At 34.6% G+C, this 25,215-nt stretch overlaps 1 protein-coding gene across 5 annotated transcripts in view; it reads right to left on the bottom strand.

Moving 5' to 3' along the window:
* The window catches only part of VRK2 (VRK serine/threonine kinase 2), a 90,954-nt gene that overhangs the window by 32,314 nt on the left and 33,425 nt on the right, over nt 1–25,215 (bottom strand). For all 5 annotated transcript variants that reach the window (XM_003758264.4, XM_012540202.3, XM_031950508.1 and 2 more), the window contains one exon: nt 24,453–24,545. In XM_003758264.4, coding sequence (XP_003758312.1) covers nt 24,453–24,545 — 93 coding nt within the window. The remainder of the gene's footprint in view (nt 1–24,452; nt 24,546–25,215) is intronic.

Genomic DNA, 25,215 nt, shown 5'->3' with positions numbered 1-25,215 from the left:
CTGTTATCTTTGTAAGTGAGTCAGAATTGCAAGCAGGATCTCCAAACAGAATATAGATTGTTAGAAGTCAGAAAGCAATCCAAGTGAATTTTTCTCAGATTACATTAGAGGAAGAAAAAAAAGGAGTTGGTTTATAACTCCAGCATCACTGAATGAAGAGCTGTTTTGACTAGACAATTATTCTGACCCATGGTCAGAAAATGGTATTTTCCAAGGCACGTATGTGAAGGCTACCCAAGAAAAAAAAAGAAACCAATCAACTTTTTTTTCCTCCCTTAAATGCTACATTACTATTTCTTTAAGTTTTAGTGGTGGAATTGAAGTTTAATGAGGCGGCTGCCAGAGGACAGAATTAAGGCAGTGGAACCTGCATTTTGCAATTAATATCTATAGAAAGAAAACATAATTTTCTTCCTTTAATTTTAATCAAGCTATGAAAAAACGAACGTATTAGAAATTTTCATCTACAAAGAAAAAGAGTATTAGCATGCTTAGTTAGCTAGCTAGGATACGACAGAAAATGAGGTTTGAGCTTCTGTTATTTTTCAGTCTAGTACTATTTCACATCGAGCTCCTGGAAATCACTGTTCTCTTTGCCCCCAAGGAAATCTAAACTATTGAAATAGTTGGTCACTTAAATTAACTGCTTCTGCTGTGTGGTTATTTGTTCATTTCTAAGACTGAAGGAACCCTCAAAAGTTTGTGACCAAAAAGGGCTATAGAGCCACATTCTTCTCCATGTGTAAAACACCACCATCTTAGAAAAATTAAAGATACACATAATTCAAAAGAAAATAAAAAGAGCCATGATGAAAATAGCATGTCACCAGCAAGGAGAAATGACCTAAAAGGCATCACTGGGGACACACATTACCAGAAAAGGAGGTAGGTTGGTCATGAAATAAAAATGAGAGATAACAGATGGATAGTCATCTGTGATGTGATTGTAATGATACTACTATGATGCAATGAAAGAAAGGGTTAAATGTCATCTGATGGATTCTCTATGGAGAACAAATGGTAAAATATATAGAGGAATCACACAATATAAGAAATAGTGGGAGTGTGACTATTATAAAGGTGGATGTGAAAGAAGTCCATATATCAGTGAAATCATGATTTTAGAGAAGTACCAAAGAGCATTAAACTATACACTACTATGTACTAGAATGTACTGCATGTACATTTCTTTGTACAAATGATATACAGAAATCCTCTGGATATATAGCCCTTATAATTATAATCCTTATAATTAGATCCTAATTAGTTAACTCTCATAAAAGCATTTATATGAAAACATATATAATTTTAAAAATAAGTAGAATCATTTAAGATGAATTTTGGGAATTTCTCTTGTAAAGGAATGCTCTGATTAAAAGCATCTGAAAAGTTAACAACCTAAGAAAAATTAAGAACAACAGATACTCTGATCTTAGGGAGCTTACAATCTGATGAGAGAATAAGATATGTTTACAATCAAGGTGGATACTGGAATGTCATGAACATAAAAGAAAGACTTACACAAAGGGCTCTAATTAATGCACTGACTTTCAGTTTGGGGTTAGAGGGAAGGGCACCTCAAGAACATCTTCATGAAAAGATTAGAAACTTAGCTAGGAAAGAAAGAGGACTTCAATAGGCAGATATGTGGGATTACTCAATCAAACAAACATTTGTTAAGAACCTACTATGTTCCAATCACTGTGCTAAACATTTTACAAACAATTCAATTGATAACAAGCATGAACACAAACAACAAACAACAAAAATAAGTACTTTTATTCCCATTTTACAAAAAAAAAAAAGAAAAGAGAACAAGCTTTTATACAGCATCTACTATATATGCCAGATACTGTGTAAAATGCTTTAAAAATATCTCATTTAATGATGAAATAAAACTAATGAGGATTTAAATTAAGATAGAGGAAATTTAAATAGAAAGAAATGATGGCTGCAAGATTTTACATAAGATAGTTGAAGAAACTGAGGCAGAGGTCAAGTAACCTACCCAGGATCACACACTCAGTAAATATCTAAGGTTTGAATTTGATCTCAGATGTAACTGACTGCAGGCCCAGTATATCTACTGCACCACCTAGCTTAATAAGAATTTATTAAGAGATACTGTACAAAATGCTAAGGATACAAATATAAAGAATGAAACATCCTGTTCTAGATGGTAAAGATAACATGTGTATAAATATATAAAAAATAGGTATAAAAATAAATATAAGATAGTTAAATACAAGTGAATTTGGAAAAGAAATCCCTGGCAGTTGAGTATCAGTTAAATGCTTCATGTAATGACTTGAAAGCAAAAAAGCATCCATTGAAACAGAGGCATATTGGGGATGCAGTTCAAGCTTAGGGGCCAGTTGATACGAAAACATGGACACAGGTGCATGGAATGCTTTCTGTGAGAAACAGAAAGGATTCCAATTTGACTATATTCAAGAGTACTGGGTAAGGACAGAGTAAGCAATAATAAATAATGGGTCTTAAGGGCTTTAAAAACTAAACAGAATCTTGAGGAATACTTATTTGGGGGGCAGGATATGAATAATAATAAATGAAAGAAATTGAGGGGCAATTAAAGAGATGGGAAGGAAAGTGCCATGAAAATCCAGTGAGAAAAAACATGAAGAAAAGAGAGAATGGTCATCAGGATGAAGATATATAGTAGATGGGATGAGAAGGATGAGGACTGAGAAAAAGCCATCAGATTTGGCAAGACAGGAATAGCCTAAGTGAATTCTTAGTGAGAGAATGCATGTTACCTGATATGTGATATGTGCACAAGTAGAATGTGAACTAATGGAAGACAGGGATATTTTTTTTGTTTTGTTTTTTCTTCATATCCCTAGCTCAAAGCACAAGGTACATGGTAGGTGCTTAATAAATACTTGACTGCATGAAAGGAAAAAGAGTGGTGGAAAGCTTGAAAAGACAGATTGGAGTCTGATTGTAAAGGCCAATAAATGTCTAATCTACAGATAATAGGGAGCCACTGAGGTATTTTGAGCAGCAGACTGATGTATTTATTCCTGTACAAACAGATCAGGAGACCAGGCAGCAAACAATTACAACATCCCAGGAAAAAAGTTAATGAGGATTTGAATTAAAGTAGAAGCAGTATAATTGGAAAGGAGATGATGGATGCAAGATTTGACTAAGGTGGAATCAATAAGTGTTAGCATCTAATTCAACAGATGGGATGGGGGAAAATGAAGAGCTCTAGAGAATTTGTAAGTTTTGAGTTTTGGTAACTTAAAGGAACAACAAGAAAGAGGGAGAGGATGAACAGATTTTTTTTTTTCATACTATTGTTCAGGGGAGGGAGATAAAGAGATGACGGAAAGTTAGATTTTGGGACATGTTAAATTTGCAGTTCCAGCAGAATGTATGAGTGAAGATGTCCAACAGGCAAAGAGTAATAATTTAAACTATGAAAAATGATGCAATTGACAAAGGAGAGAGGATTAAAAAAAAGAAGACAGCCCAATGACCATACTAATCTAGTGTTTGATAAATCCAAAGACTCCAGCTTCTGGGATAAGAATTAGCTATTTGGTAAAAATTGCTGAGAAAATTTGAAAATAGTATGACAGAAACCAGGCATTGACCAAAATCTAACACCCTATGCCAAGATAAAGTTGAAATGAGTTCATGATGTAGACACAAAGGGTGATACTATAAAAGCAAATTAGGAGAACAAGAGAAAGTTTTCCTCCCAGTTTTGTGAAAAAGGGATTTATGGAAAGAAGAACTAGAGAACATTATGAAATACAAAATGGATAATTTTGATTACAATAAATTAAAAAGGTTTTGTACAAACAAAATCAATGCAATCAAGATTAGAAGGGAATCAGAAAACTGGGAAAAAGTTTTTATATCCAAGGGCTTTATCTGATAAAGCCCTCATTTCCAAATTTCTAAATTATATAGAGAATTGAATATAATTTGTAAGAATACAAGCCATTCTCCAATTGATAAATGGTCAAAAATTGTGAACAGACAATTTTCAGGTGAAGAAATTAAAGCCATTTCTAGCTATATGGAAAAATGCTCTAAATCTTCAGTGATTATAGAAATGCAAATTAAGACAACTCTGAGGTACCACTATATACCTCTCAGATTGGCTAAGATGACAGAAGATAATGATAATGTTGGAGAGGATGTGGGAAAACTGGAACACTGATACATTGTTGGTGGAATTGTGAACTGATCTAACTATTCTAGAGAGCAATTTGGAACTATGCCCAAAGGGCTATCAAACTACATAAACCCTTTGACTCAGCAATGTCTCTACTGGGCTTGTATCACAAAGAGATCATAAAAAATGGAAAAGGACCCACATGTGCAAAGATGTTTGTAGCAGCCCTTTTTTGTAGTGGCAAGAAACTGGAAACTGAGTGGATGCCCATCATATGGAGAATGGTTGAATAAGTTATGGCATATGAATGTAATGGAATATTATTATTCTATAAGAAATGATCAGCAGGATGATTTAAGAAAGGTCTGGAGAGACTTACATGAACATTGCTAAGTGAAGTGACTAGAATCAAGAGAACATTGTACACAGCAATAACTAGATTGTATGATGATCAATTCTGATGGACATGGCTTTTTTTAACCATGAGGTGATTCCAGTCAATTCCAATTGACTTGTGATGGAGAGAGTCATCTTCATACAGAAAGAGGATTGTGGAGAATGAATGTGTATCACAACAAAATATTTTCACCTTTTTGTTGTTGTTTGTTTATTTGTTTTTTCTCTCTCTCTCTCTCTTTTTTTTTTTTTTTTTTTTTTTTTGCTTTTTGATCTGATTTTTCTTGTGTGGCATGATAAATGTGAAAATATGTAGAATAGTATGATTAAGTACTCACTCACTGTGTGCTAAGAACTGATAACATGGAAGGGGGGAATCCCTTGCTTCCAAAGTTCCTGCTTATATTTTAATTGTATACAGATATCTTGCAAAGGGTTGTAGAGTAAGATGATGACATAATTGAGGAAATAGGTTAAATTACATTTTATAACCTTAGGAGTGAAGGGCAGCAGAGACATAGACTAAAGGAATATACAGCCAAGGGAAGCCATTTCGGTTTTTTATGTGTGTTTTTTGGATAGAGAAATATCTAAGCACTTTTATATGCACTAATGGAGAGAATGAAAAGGTAGGATTATAGATCTACCTAGGGCCTTCTTTTCTTTCTCTAAACTGCCCTAATCTTATTGACTTTCATGAATCAAATTACTTCTCCATACCTCTCAAGTCTACATGTCCAGCCTTAATTCCTCTCTTGAAATCTTTCTTTCCACAAATCTCATTGCTTCCCTACTGTTATGTTCCTCCCAAACATCCTCCAACTTATTTGCCATCATTCTGGACAAATTAGAATAAAGCTGACACTTTTTTAGTGGGATTATGAATAAAACATATAATTAGAGAATGTTATAAATGAAGATATTAAAGATCATTAGATCACTTATCCCCCCTCAAGGATGGAAACTGAAGCCAAAGAAAGGTTCAGTGAATTGGAAGTGAATTGGAGCTAATTATAAAAGAAAGTGAACTGGAGAACAGGTCTCCTTTATTCCTATTTAGTTCAGCCCTTTTTACATTTGATAGAATCATGGAATCTTAATATCCAATACAATCTCAGTGACCATCTAATCTAGTGTTTTAAGGTTTACAAAGCACGATGCTATGTTATCTCATTGGAGCTTTATGCCAGGGTGGCTGTTATTAATGTCTCCAGCAAGCCAGCTGGGATGAAGTAGAAAAAATGCCGGGTCTGAAGTCAGTAAGTCTCCTCTACCTGAATTTAAATCTGGCCTCACATAATTACTAGTTGTGTGACCCTGAACAAGTCACTTAACACTATTTGCCTCAGTTTCCTCATCTGTATTATTCCTAATAAATTTCATTATATTATGTTCAACTTGATGTTCTACAATATTCAGATGATTTTGAATGCTGACTGTCTTCAGTATCAGCTATCCCTCCTTGCTTTAAGTGATCTACAGATTTTCTAAGCATGATTTTATCTAAGACACATAAAACTCAGATGCCCTCGAGCACTCACTGGAGCTCTTCTTTCCACCTTTCACCAGTTCAGAAAATGACCATCTATGCACACATTCTTCTCTCTTCCAATAATACCATGAAATACTTAAATCACTTTGCCAAAATATAGATTAAAGTATATTTAGATAAACTAAAATACCATTCTGTTCCATGATTCAGAAATAACTTAATTAGGCATTGGATGACCACTTCTTCATGAAGCCATACTAGCTCTCTGACTAAACATAACTTCTAAGTTTTTCACAAACCATTCACTCAATAATCTGTTCTAGAATTTTGCCAGGAATTGAGGCCAATCTCACTTGGCAATAATTTGGAAACTCTTCCCTTTAAGAAAAAAAACAAAAAACAAAAAACAAAAAACACAGATATAACTCTGTCTTCAGTACTACTATATATCAACCAATCTTCTCTTTCTCTCTCAGATATCACTAATAGTATCTCAGCAATCACATTCAAGAGTGCATTCCAAAACAATCTGATTTGAATTCAGGAGGAGGAGTAAATAAATTTTCTTCCATTTGTATTGGGTATCAATGTTCTACTAACCATTATTTTTCTACCCTTTCCACAAATTATTCTCATTGGCAAAGAAAACAGAAAGAAAATAAGATTTAACATTCTCTGTTGTCAGCCATCACCATACCATGGTGATGTAACTATCCAAACAGCAACTCTATCATTCTATTACATGATTTTTTTTTCTTTCTACCTAGCTTAGCTAAACACAACAACCAAAAAATCAATCCTTTTGGTGGTCTTTAGCCTTCCTTTCAAGCACTGACTCATTCTGAACTTTGGTGCCTACTCTTGTGGGCACTACTGTTACAATGTAGAATCAGGTTTTTGTATTCATCACCATTGCATTATCTTTTATACATATCTTCAAAGAAAATCTCAAGTTATTTGGTGAGTTCTCTGAGCATCTATTTTGGTTGTTTCAGGAAATTCTTTCAAGAAATCTTTTCTTCTTCTGATGGACCTGGACATCCTCAGCAATGAGATGAACCAAATCAGTTCCAATCGAGCAGTAATGAACTGAACCAGCTACGCCCAGTGAAATAACTCTGGGAGATGACTAAAAACCATTACATTAAATTCCCAATCCCTATATTTTTGCCCACCTGCATTTTTGATTTCCTTCACAGGCTAATTGTACAGTATTTCAAAGTCCGACTTTTTGTACAGCAAAATAATGGTTTGGTTACGTATACTTACTGTGTATCTAATTTTTCTTTTAATATATTTAACATCTATTGGTCATCCTGCCATCTGGGGGAGGGGGTAGAGGGAAAGAGGGGAAAAATTGGGACAAGAGCTTTGGCAATTGGCTATTAAAATTAAAAAAAAAAAGAAATCTTTTCTTCTTATCTCTAGAATTTCATCAATAGGATTTTATATCAAAATGTTCCATTTTGGGGGGATAGGAGGGGTACAAGATGAAAGGTAGGCATCTGAACTTGTATGCAGTTAAAATAATAAGGGTGAGCAGCCTATGAAAATTAGTTTAAGTAAATATTTCACAGGCAGCAACTCCCTCCTTGAGGAAGGCTCAAGATGGACTCATGTTACCTTTTATATTTACATATCATTTAAAATTATTTGAATATTTTTTGCATTTATTATTTTATTATTTATTCAAAGGTTTCCTTAAAAAGATCCTTTATAAGAATTTGTATAAATATGCAGACATACTCACACATGTACTTTTAAAAGTCAGCTTGACACAGTGAATAAAGAAGCACTTTAGAGTCAGATAGACCTGAGCTCAAGTCTTATTTCTGACATATAATAGCTGGGTAATCCTGAGGAAATTATTTTACTTGTAAGTGCCTCCATTCACCTTTCAAACACTCTGAGTTAATAGTCTATACTGATAAAATTTACGAAAAGAGTTTCTCCATTGATGAAATCAAAGGACCAGTAACTCATCTAGGGAACAAACATATACTAAGTATTTATATACCACACAAATATATGTATACACCTCCATAAATGCATATCTATGTATATATAATTTTATCCTTGTGAAAATATTGAGAAATAGAAACGGCACATAATATTAACATTTTAGATATCATTTTAGATATCACTATTACCTACAAACTTTCACTTCCTTTAACAAAAACTCTTATATTTCTCTAACAGACCATTATCAAACTATTATTCCATTTCAATGTACACCTTACCCCTCTCCAAACCTGGTATCTTTATTGAATCCTCTCCAACCCTCAGGCATTACCTCCTGTTCTAATTTTACTTTCCTTCATTTGCACTCTCCATTTTATATTTAACCAATTCGATTCCACACTGCTCTCTATCCTTATCACAAACTCTAGCACTGAATCATCCCCATCATCTTCTTTTTCTGCTCTTATTCATGATAAATGAACAGAGCTTCAGACAACTATGCTCATAATATCAAATTTCAATTAGGTGCTCAGTGCAATAAGGCAGTATTTTTATTCCACCCTAATTGTTTCCAAAACTATTTTGAAAATTAACTTTTCTCCTCAAGGCTCTCATATTTCCCCATCCTTCTCCTCTCTCAGCTAAGAAAACTGGAGCCATTTTCTGAGTTCCCTCTTTTCTCCTTATCTTCTTCTCAAAACCCCTTGATATCATCCTCAACACTATTCCTTTCCTCCACTCTCTGATAATAAGGTATCCATTTTCCTTGCTAAGATCAACCTCTACATGTTTCTCTGATCTCATCCCCCTCCATGTTCTCAAGAAAATTAGCTCTACAATTATCTTTTTCATCCGCCCTCTTCCCTATCTCTTCATGAACCATCAAAGAGAAAGAGCAGGAATGTCTTAAGCTGCAGGTCAGGCCAAGTTAGACATGGGCTAGTCCACCAATATATTGTCTACAAGAAGCACACTTGAAACAGAAAGACACAAACAAACAAAGAATTAAAATAAAGGTCTGGAGCAGGATCTATTATACTTCTTTAGTTGAGTTTAAAATGGGAAGGGTAGCAACAATAATCTCAGACAACGGAAAAGCAAAATCAGACAATTAAAAGAGAAAATCAGGGAAACTACAATTTACTAAAAGATACCATAAACAATATAAAAGATACCACATACGTTTTTAAAATTACATCAAATTTCTTTAAGAAAGACCTCTTTTTTAAATATATAGGGAATAGAATCAAATTTATAAAAATAAGAGTCATTCTCAATCAATAGTTACAGAATATGAACTGGCAGTTTTCAGAAGAAATCAAAGGTATCTATAGTCATGTGGGAAAATGCTCAAAACCACTATTGATTAAAGAAATACAAATTATTTTAATTTGTATCTAATTTGTATTTAATTTGTACAATCAGAGTACCACCTCATGTACCACCTCATAGCTAACAGATAAACATGACAGAAAAGGAATATGACAAATGCTGGAGTGGACATAGAAAAACTGGGACACTGATGCATCACTGGTAGAACTGTGAACTGGTCCAACCATTCTGGAAAACAATTTGGAACTATGCTCAAAGGCCTATAAATTGTGCATGTCCTTTGACCCAGCAATACCACCACTAAAGCTACATCAGAGAAAAGGGAAAAAGACTTTTATTTACAAAAATATTTATGGTAGCTCTTTTTTTGTGATAGCAAAGAACTGAAAATGAAGATGTCCATCAGTTGGGAAATGGTTGAACAAGTTATGATGTAAATTTGTGATGGAATACTATTTTGTAAAAGAAATGATGAAGGGAATGATTCTTTTAAAAAATGCCTAAGAAGACCTATATGAATGAGGAATCTATATGAGTGAAGTGACCAATTCTATAATGAATAATACCATAATGAAGATCTCAACTGTGAAACAGTGAACTACTCTGATCAGTACAATGATCCAAGACAATTTTGAAGGCACCATGATGGGGAAAAAAAAAAAAAAAACAACTATTAAACTCCAGAAGGGGAACTAATGAACTCTGAGTGTAAACTAAAATATAATTTTTTCACTTTTTTTTGGTCTTTTTTTGGTGACATGGATAATACTAAGAAATATTTTTGTATGATTTCCCATGTTTACCTGACATTATACTGTTTGTGTTCTAAATGGGTGCTAGAGGAAGAGAATTTGGAACTCAATTTTTTAAAAAGACTATTTTAAATAAGTAAATAATACATTTTTATTTTTTAAATAAGTCCTACCATTGATTTGTTATTTAACAATATGTGGTAATATATTGTTAAATCTTTTTAAATTTCACCCAATGAGCACACAATAGATAAAAATAGACAATATATTAATAAATAAGAATTTCCCAACAGAGATAGTGTAAAGGATATTATCTAAGAAAAAATTGAGCAAAAAAGAAAGTGAAATGTGTTGAGAGTGAAAGATAAACCAATAAATGGATACATGTTTCACCATTATTCAAACAATATCAAACAAACTAGGAAAGAGGAATAGCCATTGGTATATAAGCCACATCAAAGATTTACAGAAGGGCATGCACAAAGCTTTCAGTAAAGTATTTCATATCATTCTCATGGAAAATATGGAGACATGATTTAGAATATCACACAATTGGAACTGGAATTAGTTGCAACGTCAGGCTTAAGAGCAATCATTATTACTAGCCCTCTTGAATCTGGACCATTCAATAATTCAATAAACATCTATTATGCACCTTCTAATTGTTGATATGTGACTTTTTCTCAACAGATGACTGCATTCTGAAAAACAATAAAGTATGGATTGCTTCCTTGCTGCATGTACTAATTTTGGCCTAACAATTAACACCAAGAAAACATAGGTCCTCCACCAGCCAGCCCTAAACCATTAATACATGGAACTATAACTTACAACACATGGAGAAATTCTGAATATTCTGTAAATTAGCTTACATATCTTGGCAATATACTTTCTAGGGATGGATACATAGATAATAAGGTTGAAACATGTATTACCAGAGCTAGCTCATTACTTGGGAGGCTCCAAAGGGAAGTGTGGGAGAAGTATAAAATGACTACCAAGCTGAAGGTCTACAGAGTTGTACTGATTTCATTGCTGCATTTCTGTGAAACATGAACAGCATATCCGTGCCTTGCCAAGAAACTGGAATTTGAATTGTCTTAGGAAGACTCTGAAGATCATCAGGCAAGATACAGTTCTGGACACTGAGGTCCTTTCTTGAACTGAACTGTCAGGCATTCAAATTTTGCACCAACAGCACAACTCTGATGGGCTGGCCATCTTGCTCAAATGTAAAATGTATGTTTGCTTAAAAGACTATTTTACAGAGAAATAACATAAGGCAAGAGCTCACATGGAGAGCAAAAAAGTGAGAGAAGCACATTCTCAAGGTCTCACTAAAGAACTCTGGAATTGATTGTGAGAGATGGGAGACACTGACATAGGTCTATGATAAAAGCAGAATTGTAGTAGCTCAAAAGAAACGTGAAACGCACAAATTTAGCTATCTCCATAATGCAATTGGAACTGAACCTGTGCTACAGCCTTCTGAACTCATACTGGTCTGATTAGCCAAAGCTGAACACACTGTGGTATGACCCCAATATAGTGATGTCATTATGGTTCTCTTCAAGAAGGAAGGACAAAAACCAATCAACCAATGTGCCAGGTACTGTGTTCAGTAGTTCGGTATATAGAAAGAGACAAAAGAAAGTTCTTGTCCAATCTAATTCTAAAATTCTAAAGTTCTTGCAGCAATGTAACGGGGGAAATAATATGCAAACAACTTTATTAGCTATTAGGAAATAATTAACAGAGAGAAAGAGTTAGAATTTAAAAAGTTAGGGAAGGCTTTCTGTAGGAGATAGGATTTTAGTAGGGACTTTAAGGACGTCTAATCCATACTCCTTGTTCATCAGCTAAGTCTATCACTTTGTACAGATTTATCTTGTATAAAGTCTTTCACTTTGTACAGATTTATACACAAGTTCTAAGTGGCCATTTATTTGCTAAGGAAGTCCTGGAGTACTTTAGAGTTTGAAGCAATTGTCACATTATCCCCAAATAGATACATCTAGAAAATTCACTGCTAGGAATTTAGGGAATCTTTCCATTTGTACCATGAGGTAGACTACAGCAATGACAATGGTGTATACTTTTGGTGACCATACATCAATCAACCTGCTTTATACCTCGCTTAAGATCCTAAGTGAAATGAGTAGAAACAAACAAACAAAAAAAAAAAACATTGTACACAGCAACAACAAGATTATGTGATCAACTGTGATGGACTTGGCTCTTCATAGACTTGATTCAGGCCAATTCCAATAGATTTATGATGGAGAGAGCCATCTGCAATCCAGATAGAAGACTATGGAGATTGACTACAACACAGTATTTTCACATTTGTTTTTTTTTTTTTTCCCTTTCTTATTTTTTGTTCTGATTTGTCTTGGACAGCATGATAAATGTGGAAATATATTTAGAAGAATTGCCTGTTTAACCTATATTGGATTACTTGCTGTTTAAGAGAGAAGCTAGGGGGGGAGAAATGGAGAAAAAATTGGAACACAAAGAGTGAATGTTGAAAACTATCTTTCCATATATTTTGATGATTAAAAACTATTATTGTAAGAAAAGAGTATTAGAAAGCAATAAAATGACCAAGAATCAGAGTATTATTATGCAAAGTCATTTTTGGTTACAACTTTTAAGCAATCTCTGAGAAAAATGAAAAAGACAGTAGTCATAAAAATGATATAAGTATAAAGAATATAAGATGTCACTTAATCTACTGTTTATTGGCTTCCAAAAAGCATTTGCCTCAGTACAGCAAAATGAAGCCTTAAAAAATTCTCCACCAAGGTGTCACCCATGCACATGGCAAGATCATATCAGCTAATATCTGATCTTAATCTAGACTTTTTTCCTATAATCAAATCCTCTTAATTAGCACACCCTCCTAGAAACAGAAGTGTGCCAGTTAAGTTCTTATCCTGATTATCAGAGACTGATGGGAATTGGGCTGGTGGAAAAAGATATTCACTATTCATGAATCTCTTTTAAAACAGGCAATTTAGAAAACACTTAAAAAACTTTAGAAAGGGAAGATCATCTTATTCAGCAACTCCAGTGGTTTTCATTAAAAAGCTAACGTTTATCTTGTTACAATAATTATCTTATTGGAGTAGGTCATAATATTTTCCTATTCCTTCATTGAGACACTGCAATATGAAAATCATCACAATAAACTAAATGCTAACTTATTAATGAAAATCACTATATAGCAGAAAGGGAATGAAGCATAGAATGAATAAGCAGCAAGTTTATGTTCCCAAAAGCCATTCACACCTGTTAACTGCTATGTGTACTATCATGGATACACCAGATTTATCTTCTTAACTCATGCTATTCTAGTCATTACTAAACAGTATTCGCAGAACTTATTGCTCCAACTGGCTGGCCAATAATGAAAGTAGCAAAAATGGAATGCAAGTATATTTCTTTCCCAAATCACTGATAAAAATAAGTACATCATAAGATGTTAACTGGTCTTCAACTTCAGTTTTCATTTATGAGCACAGGTTAGAACATTTTTGTTGTTGATAGATAGCTTAGTTATCTTTCAACAAATCACAGAAAGCCCACAATACTTGTTCACTATAAAGGTAACTTGTTCCAAGACCAGGAAGGTTGTTTTGTTTTGTTTTTCCCATACTTGTTTTCTGATTTCATAATCAACTACTCCAGTAATAACATCTTTCATGTACATCCCCTTTGATCCTAACACAGTCACACCCTGCTGCAGATCCTTACTATCTGCCTATAAAAATCAGTGGTACCCTATTACCTCCAGGATCAAAAATATAATTCTTTGTTTGACTTTAAAGCCCTTCATAACCCATTCCCTCTACCTTCCTATTTTATACCTTACTCCTCTTTGCTCCACATTACCCTTTCCCATTTATTCCATGACCCAATGACACTGGCCTTCCTGCTGTTCCCTGCTTCACCTTCCAACTCTGGGCATTTTCCCTGGCTTGCCCTCATACCTGGCATTCCTTCCCTCTTATTATCCTATTTATTGTTTCTTAATATCAACATAGTTATTTACATGTCACTTCCTTCATTAGGTGGTGAACTTCTTGAAAGGAAGGGTGTTTTTGCCATTTTTTTGTATCCCCTGTGCATAGGTCATATGCACATAGTAGACAATTAATCCTTGTAGACTTGATTTTTGATTCATTGAGAAATAGGACCTAAAACACAAAAACATGAACACACACACACACACACACACACACATACACACACACACACACCTTCACATAATATACTATTTTCTCATGAATAAGACATGCACTTTTTAATCAGTTCCCTGATTAATCCACTTCTAGACCATTCACCTAGAGTATACACAGTTCCTTCACTCTACAGCATACTTCACTCTAATGAATTAAGTCCTTGAATCAGAACAGTGGGAGTCTTCGGGTTTCCCTGATACTGTCTGCATTTGATTCCATAAAATGATTTCAGTTCCCCAACCTGCCATACTTTATCACAGATGAAACCCTAACATGATTCCATGTACTATAATCCCCAGGATTTTAGGGAGCTTCTTTCCCAAGGGCAAATTCATTTACTAAATACATTTTGGGGATCATTCTTTATTGTTACCTTGCCATTAGGCAAAGCCACCTAGGCAGCTGGTGACTCAAGATACAGCATTGGGTCAAAAATCACAAGACCTGAATTCAAATCCAGCCTTAGACACTAAGATGTTTGACTCTGGGGAAGTCATTTAATCTTTGCCTCTGATTCCTTAAATGCTAAAAAGAGATAATAATTGCACCTGCCTCCTACTGTAGCTGGGACAATCAAATGACATGTTTGTGTAGTGATTAACACAATACCTGGGCACAATACCTGGGTATGGTTATTGTTTAGGTATATCTGACTCTTAGTGAGCCCATTTGGGGTTTTCTTGGCAAAGAAACTAGAGTGGTTTATCATCTTCCTCTCCAGCTCATTTTACTGATAAGGAAACTGAGAAAAACAGGTTAATGTGCCCAGACTCACATAGCCAGTAAAAATCTAAGATTAGATTTGAACTCAGGTCTTTGTGACTACATATCTGGTACTCCATCCACAATGCCATTTAGCTGCCCACAGTAGGTACCTAATAAATTTTATTTCCCTTCCCCCTTTTAAACAGTTCTTATGGGACAGAGTATTTCCGGTATCTCATCTCCCTAAATTCCAGCTGGATTAAAAACAAAAACAAAAAACAAAACAGAAGGGGCGGGGCTTTTCATGGGAATAAATCAGTAGGAAAGACAACCTGGTTTACATCTACCTTTTGTCTTTTCAGCTAAAGCAAATGTGAACTTAGTACTGAGAAATCACTTATATGTAGGACGTATACATGGACATTACAAGTACCTACAACAACTTAGAGTAGGTGCCAAATAATATTTGCTGATTCAATTTGACTTTACTGTAGGAATATTTTCTCTGTAAAAATATATTTTAAAGGGTTTTCAAAATATATGGCTGGGTTTAACCAACATGCAGCTGTTAGCATCTGAGCTGTTTATGGGGATATTCATTGTTCTGTCCTGGGAACAGCTCTGGAGCTCTTTACGGAGTGCCCCCTGATGCTCATGAAGCCAGGATTTCTCTCAGGCAGCTGTTACCAGCTACCACTCTTTAGTTTATATGACCTGGACTTCTTAAAGGGGTTTCTTAACCTAGTATCTGTGATCTTGGTTTTTCTTTAATTTTCTTTTTAAAATATTTTGATTGTTTTTCAATAATCTGTAATCCTAGATATATTATTTTGTGTGGTAAAAACCATTATTCTGTAAAGGGATCATAGGTTTTATCAAACTGCCAAAAGGATTCCTAGTACATACAGAAGTTATATCCCTCTTCCAGGGAATTAAGTCTAGGGCTGGAAGAGCCCTTATAGGTCATCTGATCCAACTCTCAATATTTGAATGACAAAATTGAGGCCCAGGAAAATTCAGTGAGTGGTCCACAGAATTATTATGTGGCAGAAGAGATATTTACACTCAGTTCCTAGGACTCCAAATTCAAAGTTTAAAGTTCTGAATCCTTTCCATTGCTCTTCATTCTTTCTAGGTAGTTTGATTTAGTCATACTGGCCTAGGCTGTGATTGGGAATTCAGGAATGCTAGTTGCTGCCAAACAAGTTATTGTCAACAAGTTCTCAATGGATCAGACTGGACAAATTTTTCAGTCAGATGGGAGTACTCAGATCTTAAAGAAGTCCGAACTGATATTTGCCAATGAAATGTAATGGTCCCAGGTTATTTATACCTTCTAAATCCAATTCTCCCTGAGCAACAAGAGAACTGTTTCATTCTGCGCACGTATATTGTATCTAAGATCTACTGTAACCTATTTAACATGTATAGGACTGCTTGCCATCTGAGGGGGTGGGGGGTGGAGGGAGGAAGGGGAAAAATCGGAACAGAAGTGAGTGCAAGGGATAATGTTGTAAAAAATTACCCAGGCATGGGTTCTGTCAATAAAAAGTTAAAAAAAGAAAAAGAAAAAGAAAAAAAAATGTAACGGGCACTCAAAGAATAACTATGGATTAAATAAAGAGTTAATCACTCACTTCTTACAAAATACTGGCCCTGTTGGGTAACTTACACATTATATTATATTCTTTGGCTTCAGAAAGCAAGCATTTTGTAAAACTTATAATACAATTTGGAGGGCTATTTTTGTTGTTATTTGAAGTAGATAATTTATTAAAAGGACCATTTCCACTAATATCATGCATGGGTAGGACCAAACATATTAAATTATCTTTATGTCAAGTTTTCACCTTGTCAACTGTTCTTAGGTATTTATTTCTGTTCCCTAGTCCTCGAAGTGTTATGTATCACAGAAAACTATTAAAAAATAACAGCTAGAATTTCTAAAGAACTTTAATGTTTGTGTAGTATTTTACATTTATTATCTCATTTGATTCTCACAGTAATGCTGTGAAGAAGGTACTATCATCACCATTTTAATTGATTAAACTGGAGGCAAAAGAAGCATTTAATGGCACAATGGAGAGAATCTTGAGCCTAGAATCATAGACCTGACTTCAAACCTAGCCTCAGCTTTGGGAACCTGGGCAAGTCTTTTTGCCTCAGTTTCCTTAATTGTAAAATGGAGGTAATAACAGCACTAATCTCACATGGGGTTGAAGGGAACAAAAGAGAAATTTGTAAAAAGCACTTAGCACAATGCCTGACACATAGTACATACTTACTCCCTTCCATTCTTTTGCTTAAATGATTGTCTAGTAGTGAACATCTAATGAGTATTTGAGCCAGGATTTGAACTCCACTCTTCAAGATTTCAAGTCCAGCACTCCATGAACTCCATCACATAGCTGACTCTTTAAGCAGTTTCATGGTTGAAAATCATGATGATTGAAAAAGTATAGTTGAAACTACAAATTCCCCAAACTTTATTTCAGAAAATAATACCAAATTTATTTAGCCCTATAAGTCTTTTATAAAGACTTTTATAGAAATTAATTTTCATTTTTTTCCTGGCCCTGAGTTAGGCATAAACTAATATAATAATAATTATTATTAATATAATTAGCTTCAGAATAATCTTGAATTGACTCTATGAAGGACAGCACAATGCAAATGAGGGAGACCAAATTACACTGAAGCCTTGTGCAAATGGCTTCTCAACTCTCACCTTATTAGTTCTCAAAGTAAGCCAAGTTGCAAAATAAACACTACTCTTTCCTTGGTAGATAGACTTTTCTCCTTTGCAGAACTTCTTATGTTCCTCCTCTGTCCCTATTCTTCCAATCCAAAAATTCTAAATAACCTAGGTATGTATCTAATAAACTTATTGATAATTAATTAATTAAGTGTTAAAGACTTAAAATGTTTCTTAGGGTGTTTACATTTTAAAAGAAAAATCTTAGAACAAAAAAAATGAATTATAGGCAAAGGTGGGAGAAATCGTTTTGAGGTGGAAGAAGTACTTATTTTCTTTAAATCAAACAACATAGACAATTTTTGAATCATTGGGGCAGCACTACCTCCCATTACATTTTTTTTTAAAATTTTAATAGCTTTTTATTTACAAGTTATATGCATGGGTAATTTTACAGCATTGACAACTGCCAAACCTTTTGTTCCAATTTTTCCCCTTCTTCCCCCCACCCCCTCCCCCAGATGGCAGGATGACCAATACATGTTAACTATATTATAATATAAATTAAATACAAAATAAGTATACATGCCCAAACTGTTATTTTGCTGTACAAAAGAATCGGACTCTGAAATAGTGTATAATTAGCCTGTGAAGGAAATAAAAAATGCAGGCAGTCAAAAATATAGAGATTGGGATTTCAATGTAATAATTCTTAGTCACCAGAGTTCTTTTGCTGGGTGTAGCTGGTTCAGTTCATTACTGCTTCATTAGAACTGATTTGGTTCATCTCATTGCTGAAGATGGCCAGGCCCATCAGGATTGATCATCACATAGTATTGTTGTTGAAGTATATAATGATCTCCTGGTTCTGCTCATCTCACTCAGCATCAGTTCATGTAAGTCTCTCCAGGCCTTTCTGAAATCAACCTGCTGGTCATTTCTTACAGAACAATAATATTCATATACCACAATTTATTCAGCCATTCTCCAATTGATGGGCATCTACTCAGTTTCCAGTTTCTAGGCCACTATGAAAAGGGCTGCCACAAACATTCGTGCACATACATGTCCCTTTCCCTTCTTTATGATCTCTTTGGGATATAAGCCCAGTAGTAACACTGCTGGATCAAAGGGTATGCACAGTTTGATAACTTTTTGAGCATAATTCCGAATTGCTCTCCAGAATGGCTGGATGTATTCACAGTTCCACCAACAATGTACCTCCCATTACATTTTAAAGATGACATCTGAGTTCTTGGCTACAAAATATTCAGACAGGTGGTTAAGTAATTAAGATAGTTAAGCAGCCTGTGTCCTCCTCCTACAAGATTATCTAGAACTTGCAAATAGCTTTAGATGTAGAATCTGAACTTATATACACAGATCTGACCATGTCACTCCTGTTCACAAATATTTAGTGGTTCTCTATTGCCTCCAGGAAAAAATGTCAACTCTTCCATCTAGCATTTTTAAAGTCCTCCTCAATCTGGCTCACACTCTTAGACATTTCATATTTCTTCCCTTTCAACCTCATATATGCCATTCAAATTGATCTCATACTTGGTCCTCAAATTTCTCATTCCATCTCCCCTCTTCCTTAGCACAGGCTATCTCTCATATCTGGAATATACACCATTCCTCACCTCTGCCCTTTAGAATGAATTCCTGGCCTTCTTCAGCACTTAACTCATGTTCCACCAACTTTACTAGAGACTTTCTTGATCCTTCAAAGTTGTTATTTCTCTTTTGCTCCCCCTTCAAAATACCTTCCACTCACTAAGTTCATACTGTATATCGGCAATAGAATAAAAGCTTTTAAAGGGCGAGAACTATTCCATTTTTATCTGTGTATGTGTCCCCAGTGCCTCACACAGTAACAGGCTCAGAGCATGTGTTGAATAAATGCTTAATTGAATTGAATAAATTTGATTGGTTTACCTCCCACTTTACTGGCTAACAGTTAACAAATAGAATGCATGCTAAACTCTTTTGAGTTCTATATGACTGGACAACATCACTCTAAGTCTGCTCACTTGATGATCTGTACCAAATAGCCTTTGGAGATTTCTAGTTTGTAACTACTAACCAATAGCAAACAAATAAAAAGATCCCATGACTTTAGAACTCAATGGGGACCTTAGCAATAATCAAGTGCTACCTCCCTAAAATGCTAAATGAAGGAGATGAGCCCCAAAGCCACTAAACTGTATTTCTGTAGAATCATGGTTACTTTGCATTATTTCTCAAGCATGGGATGGATTTTGCTCTACCAGAGAAGCTACATGTTTCCTGTATTTTCAGATCTATCCAAATTATAATCCAATTCATTAGGCCAATACAAATCTACTGTGGTTCAAGCTAGGCACTATGAAGCATTACTATAAGGATAAAGACAGGACATTTAAAATTGGGAAATGTGACTTTGGCAACTGGAAGGGAAAAATGGACTGGACTGTGATTTCAGTGATGTGAATGGCTAGTTCATACAAGCATTTATCATATTATGTATCAAGAACTATAATAGTTGTGCTATCAAAGCCAACTGAGCACTTTCTCTACCTTAGAGCACTGAAATATACACTATGTGTTAGAGGTAAGATTGGACTTCAGGACTTCCTTACTTCAATGCTAGTTTTCTATATACCATATCATGATCTCTCCTGAAGCCTATATTCAAAAAATTCTAATACCACATAATTAACCATGAAAGAAATTTATTACATATATTAATCTAGTCTTTTTATACCACCATTTAAGAGTAAAATGTTTCCCTTTACTCTACAGTTTCTATGCCCAGAATTCTGGAAATGTTCAAATTTCATGGCACAAAATTAACTTTTCATATTTAAAAGAGAAAATATCACTGGAAAAAATTCAATCTAGCATAAGAGAAAAAAATGTCTTTGTTATAATGAACAATATCTTGGAAGGAACAGATTGGGGGGAGTGGGGGAGAAGGTAGATCAGAATGGGAAAAAGAAAAGAAATTCAAATCTGCTGTATTAGGGTCAGAAGAGGAGAGGAAAAGCAGAAAAAAGATAAATCAAATAAAATTATCTTCTTAGGATCAATGTTGTACCTTTAACAATTCTGACGGTCTTGCATTAAGCCATAATTCTGAAGATTAACATAAAAAAATATGATTCACAAAAGATTAATTTTTAAAATGGAGATAGTAGCTCCTAAATTTTTATAATTACTACGTTTTGTGTCCTTTCATTCTTTTTTCCCTCTTTCCCACTCCTCAAAAAAGTGCTCAGGTTGTCAATATAATTGTCTGCTTTTTAAAAATGAAATCGGCAACCTTTCACACTTTCAAATCAATATACAAATTAAATAATAAATGCTAATAATAGCATAAAAATAATAGCTAGCATTTATATAGCACTTTAAGATTTACCAAGCACTTTACACATTCTTATTTGATCCTCATAACAACTTGGAGGTAGATGCTATTATTTTTTCAGCTTTATAAATTGAAGAAACTGAGGTAGCCAGAAATTGGTGAGGATCACACAACTACTAAATGTCTAGAACCAGATATGAACTCAGGTTTTCCTGATTCAAAGTCCTATATTTTATCTATTGGGCCACCAAGCTGAAAATGTAACACAGAATAATAAGCAAAATCTCACCATCATGACCAATGAACACAATCAGTGAGAAACACAATCACTGAGGCATGGAAAACAAGATAAAATGGTTTTTGGAGGCAAAGTCATATAGAAGAAAAAGCACTGTACTCAAACTAAGAGAATCAGCATTAACCAACTATGTTACTCACTTACTGTGTGCCTTGGGCAAGTGAAATGCTTTTCCATTCTGGGCTTTGGATTTCTGAACTATACAGTGAAATATTTGGATATGAAAGACCACCCTTATAATCTTAAAATCTATCTTCCTATATTATCAATTAGATTTCCAAACAAATTCTAATTAATTAAATCTTCCAAAGCATTCTAATAAAATAGATTATGATTAAAAGGCATTGCTGACATAGGAGATATATATATATATATATATATATATATATATATATATATATATATATATCAATCATTATAAAGTTTCACACCAACTTTATTGATGAATAAAGCTGACAAATCAGTATATAACAACAACAACAACAACAACAACAAAAGCCTCTGCAGAATAAACAAATTGTATACCAGGTGAACAGAAAGCTATTCTATTTCAAAATGGACATATTACTAAAATACTCTAAATAAGCATACTAGTAGAAGGAGTAATCCAATGAAGGCAGCCTCAGTTAACAGAAAGTAGTAAAAAAAAAATAAAAAAAATAACTGATTAAATATCTAAATAAGTATTATTTAAAAGAAAAATTTCTAACATCATCTTTTCTCAATTTAAAAAATACAACAGAGCCTTGTTAAAAAGCTAGTTGAAGGACAAAGATGTTATGGGACTCTTTGGTTAAACACTGTGATGTACTATATACCCACTGTGTACACAAGGGCCATGATTCGACCAGTAACAAAATCAAATTTGTGCAATGCTTAAGTACTTTATAATAAGGTTTTCTTCTACATCCCACATATAAATAATACTGCACCAACATGCTATTCTCTATAACAAATTGCCCCAAAGTTTTCCAATGTAAGTGGGGCTCTGTCTGCTACCCAGACATTAGTTTTGTTTTGTTTTTTACCTGTTCTCAATAAAGAAAACATAGTGGTAAAAATGTTTTATCGTAAAATGAAGCTTAAGTGCATATCATCGAAGAGTCCTGCAAACACATGGCCACTCTCAGGCTTAGAAGCCTGTGACCGATAAATGGATTGTGTTGGAATTCCCTCTTGCATATAGTGAACAAGCAGCTTTAATGAGGCTTATGACCTTACCTCACTGCTATCCCAGGGAATCTTAAAGCTAACAGGTTGCCACCAGATACAGGTCAGGTGCTACAATTACTTTTCCCAAATCTCTAGGAACTTTCTAACTTTAAGCTCCTTAACTTTCTTAACAGTATGAAAGCAGGCCATGGATATTAAAGTCTCAGGGTACTTGTGGATAATCATTAAAAAAAAAAAAATTCTCATAGGTGTAAGACAGCTAAATGGTACAGAGAATAAGGGTTCAGGAGGAGCTGTGTTCAAATATGGCCTCAGACACTTACTAGTTAGGCAAATCACTTAACTCTGTTTGCCTCAGTTTTCCTAACTATAAAACAGGGATAATAAGAGCACCAATTCTGAAGGATGAGTATCAGATGAGATAATATCTGTCAAGTGCTTAGCCCAATGCCTCTCACATATGCCACATTACCATCTATGGAGAGGACGTATTATTTCAGAAAGAAAACAATATGCTCAATACCATTTAAAGACACTTGCAGTTCCCCCCCCCCCCCAAGTCAAATTTATCAATAAAACAAGTATTTATTGAGTGTTTCTGAGGCTACATACTCTAGGGACACAAGAGGTCCTGGTGTCTGGCCTCAATCTAATGGAGAAAAGAAGCAATGTGCACATCAGGACAATAACACAACAGAATTTGGACCCAAAGTGTGTATGTAGTGGAGAATAAATGCCACATAAACTTAGAGGAAGTCAGGGCAGCTTGGCCTTGAGTTGTCAAGAAAGGCTGGAGGGAAAAAGAGGGGGGGAGGGTTCACCAGCCCTTAACAGATAGACAGATTGGGACAAAGAGGAGGGAGTGTTTTTTCAACTGGGGGGGAAAAATGAGAAAAGATATATATAAAAATAAACATATCAAGACTCATGGCTAACTTCCAGGAATTCACAATAATAAGTAAAAAGTCTGGGCAAATTAATTCCACAAATATATACATTAAAATTGATGGAAGTAGGATGCCATGATTTCAATTTCTTACATCCCAGACACGGATGGACTTAGCTTTACCTTTGTTTACCAATGCCTTATTTTTTCATAGAAAGTGAAAATTTTAAAATATACCAAATTCCTGATGAAATTTTTTAAAGAACTGATAATTTTCAAGTAACTTTAAATGTTGGAGTAGCATAAATTATTCTGATCTACTCATTAAAGTCTATTCCCTAAGGAAAACTTAATGCAAACTTTGTTAGCCTACTCACAGTTATGTACTTGAAAGTAATAAAATTGGATTGGTTGGAAAATGTTCTGTAATCCAGATTCTTCACTACATCAGATTTTCTCGTAACCATGGACATATGTGATGTGAAACAGAACTTCTGTTTTGCATTACTACGAATTCTCAATTTTAGAATGAGCACCTGAGAGTATAATATATTATAAGTAAATCACCATCACAACTACTTAAAATTACTGATGCACTCTCCTTCAAAAGCTAGTCCTAGGAATAAGACTAAAAAAGGATTCAATTCTCAAACTACTTTTAAGACACCCAAATAAATGTGAATTTAGTGAAATGGAGTACTACAAAGGCACGGCTGAATATCTGAGCAGCATGAAAGCTTTCTTCATTCCTTTAAAGATACATCAACTGATAACCTAATTACAATTATATGACAGATCTGTCCAAGGCAGTGAGTTTTCACTGTACTAATTCTTGATTCCTCATCATTCTCCAAATTTTCCACTACTCTATAATGACAAAGAGCATTATATATCTCCATCATTATGTGCCTATCTTTATTTTAACATTGTCAACTCTTTGGGATTAGAGTTTAATTTGAAGGGGCTCAAGTTAGGGTCCTCCATGCTGCCAAAGTTCCAAACTTGCTGTTGTATTTACCTGATGGGGATTTCTGTAGCCCAGGAGTAGATTTGCTGCTTTAATATCACCATGCACATATTCATTTTCATGTATATATTCCAACACATCCAACTGTGAAATAAAGTAGATAAATGAAGTTTATATTGCCTCCTATTTAGGATTCAACTTGACAAACCAACATTTTTGAAAATCAACTTTCAATACAAGTAAGTTCCTTGTCCTATAAACATGTGAAAAAAAATGTCCTATTTCAAAATCATCCTTCTTATCACCAATACCTTGGGGAATCTCTTCTAGAATTCATACCCTTTCAAAGTAACAGAGGTTACCCATCATCGTTTGCCAAAATGCTTTCTTTGGGGGGAGGGGACAATAAAGGAAGGAAATCTTCTCGCCCCTTTTTCTGCATTCAGCAACACACATGGCTCCAGGCTGCCCATTAGCTAAAAAAAGCAAGTTTTTATTTTTGTTTTTTAAACATTCTTTCCTTTGGGGTGGGACAGGGTCAGAAAGTCAGATGACTCAGCAAGGAGATAGAAGGTAAAGGAGTCAGAACAATCAGTGACAGAGTCACTGCAGCAGGGCCCTCAGCAGCTCCCCAGCCAAGGCTTGATCTCCAAACCAGGCTGCAGGAAGCTAGGAACAAAGCCCTTTGCCCATGTGCATTTTCTCCTTCCCTGTAGAAAGTCACAGAAGGCATTCATCTGTAGCTTCCATTCCTGTCCCACTGTGGGTAGCAGAACCAGGCTCATTGTACTTAAAATAAGAAAGAAAAAAAACA

This window comes from Sarcophilus harrisii, chromosome 2, assembly GCF_902635505.1.
Source record: "Sarcophilus harrisii chromosome 2, mSarHar1.11, whole genome shotgun sequence".
Lineage (NCBI taxonomy): Eukaryota > Metazoa > Chordata > Mammalia > Dasyuromorphia > Dasyuridae > Sarcophilus > Sarcophilus harrisii.
This window is presented reverse-complemented; position numbering and strand designations above follow the sequence as displayed.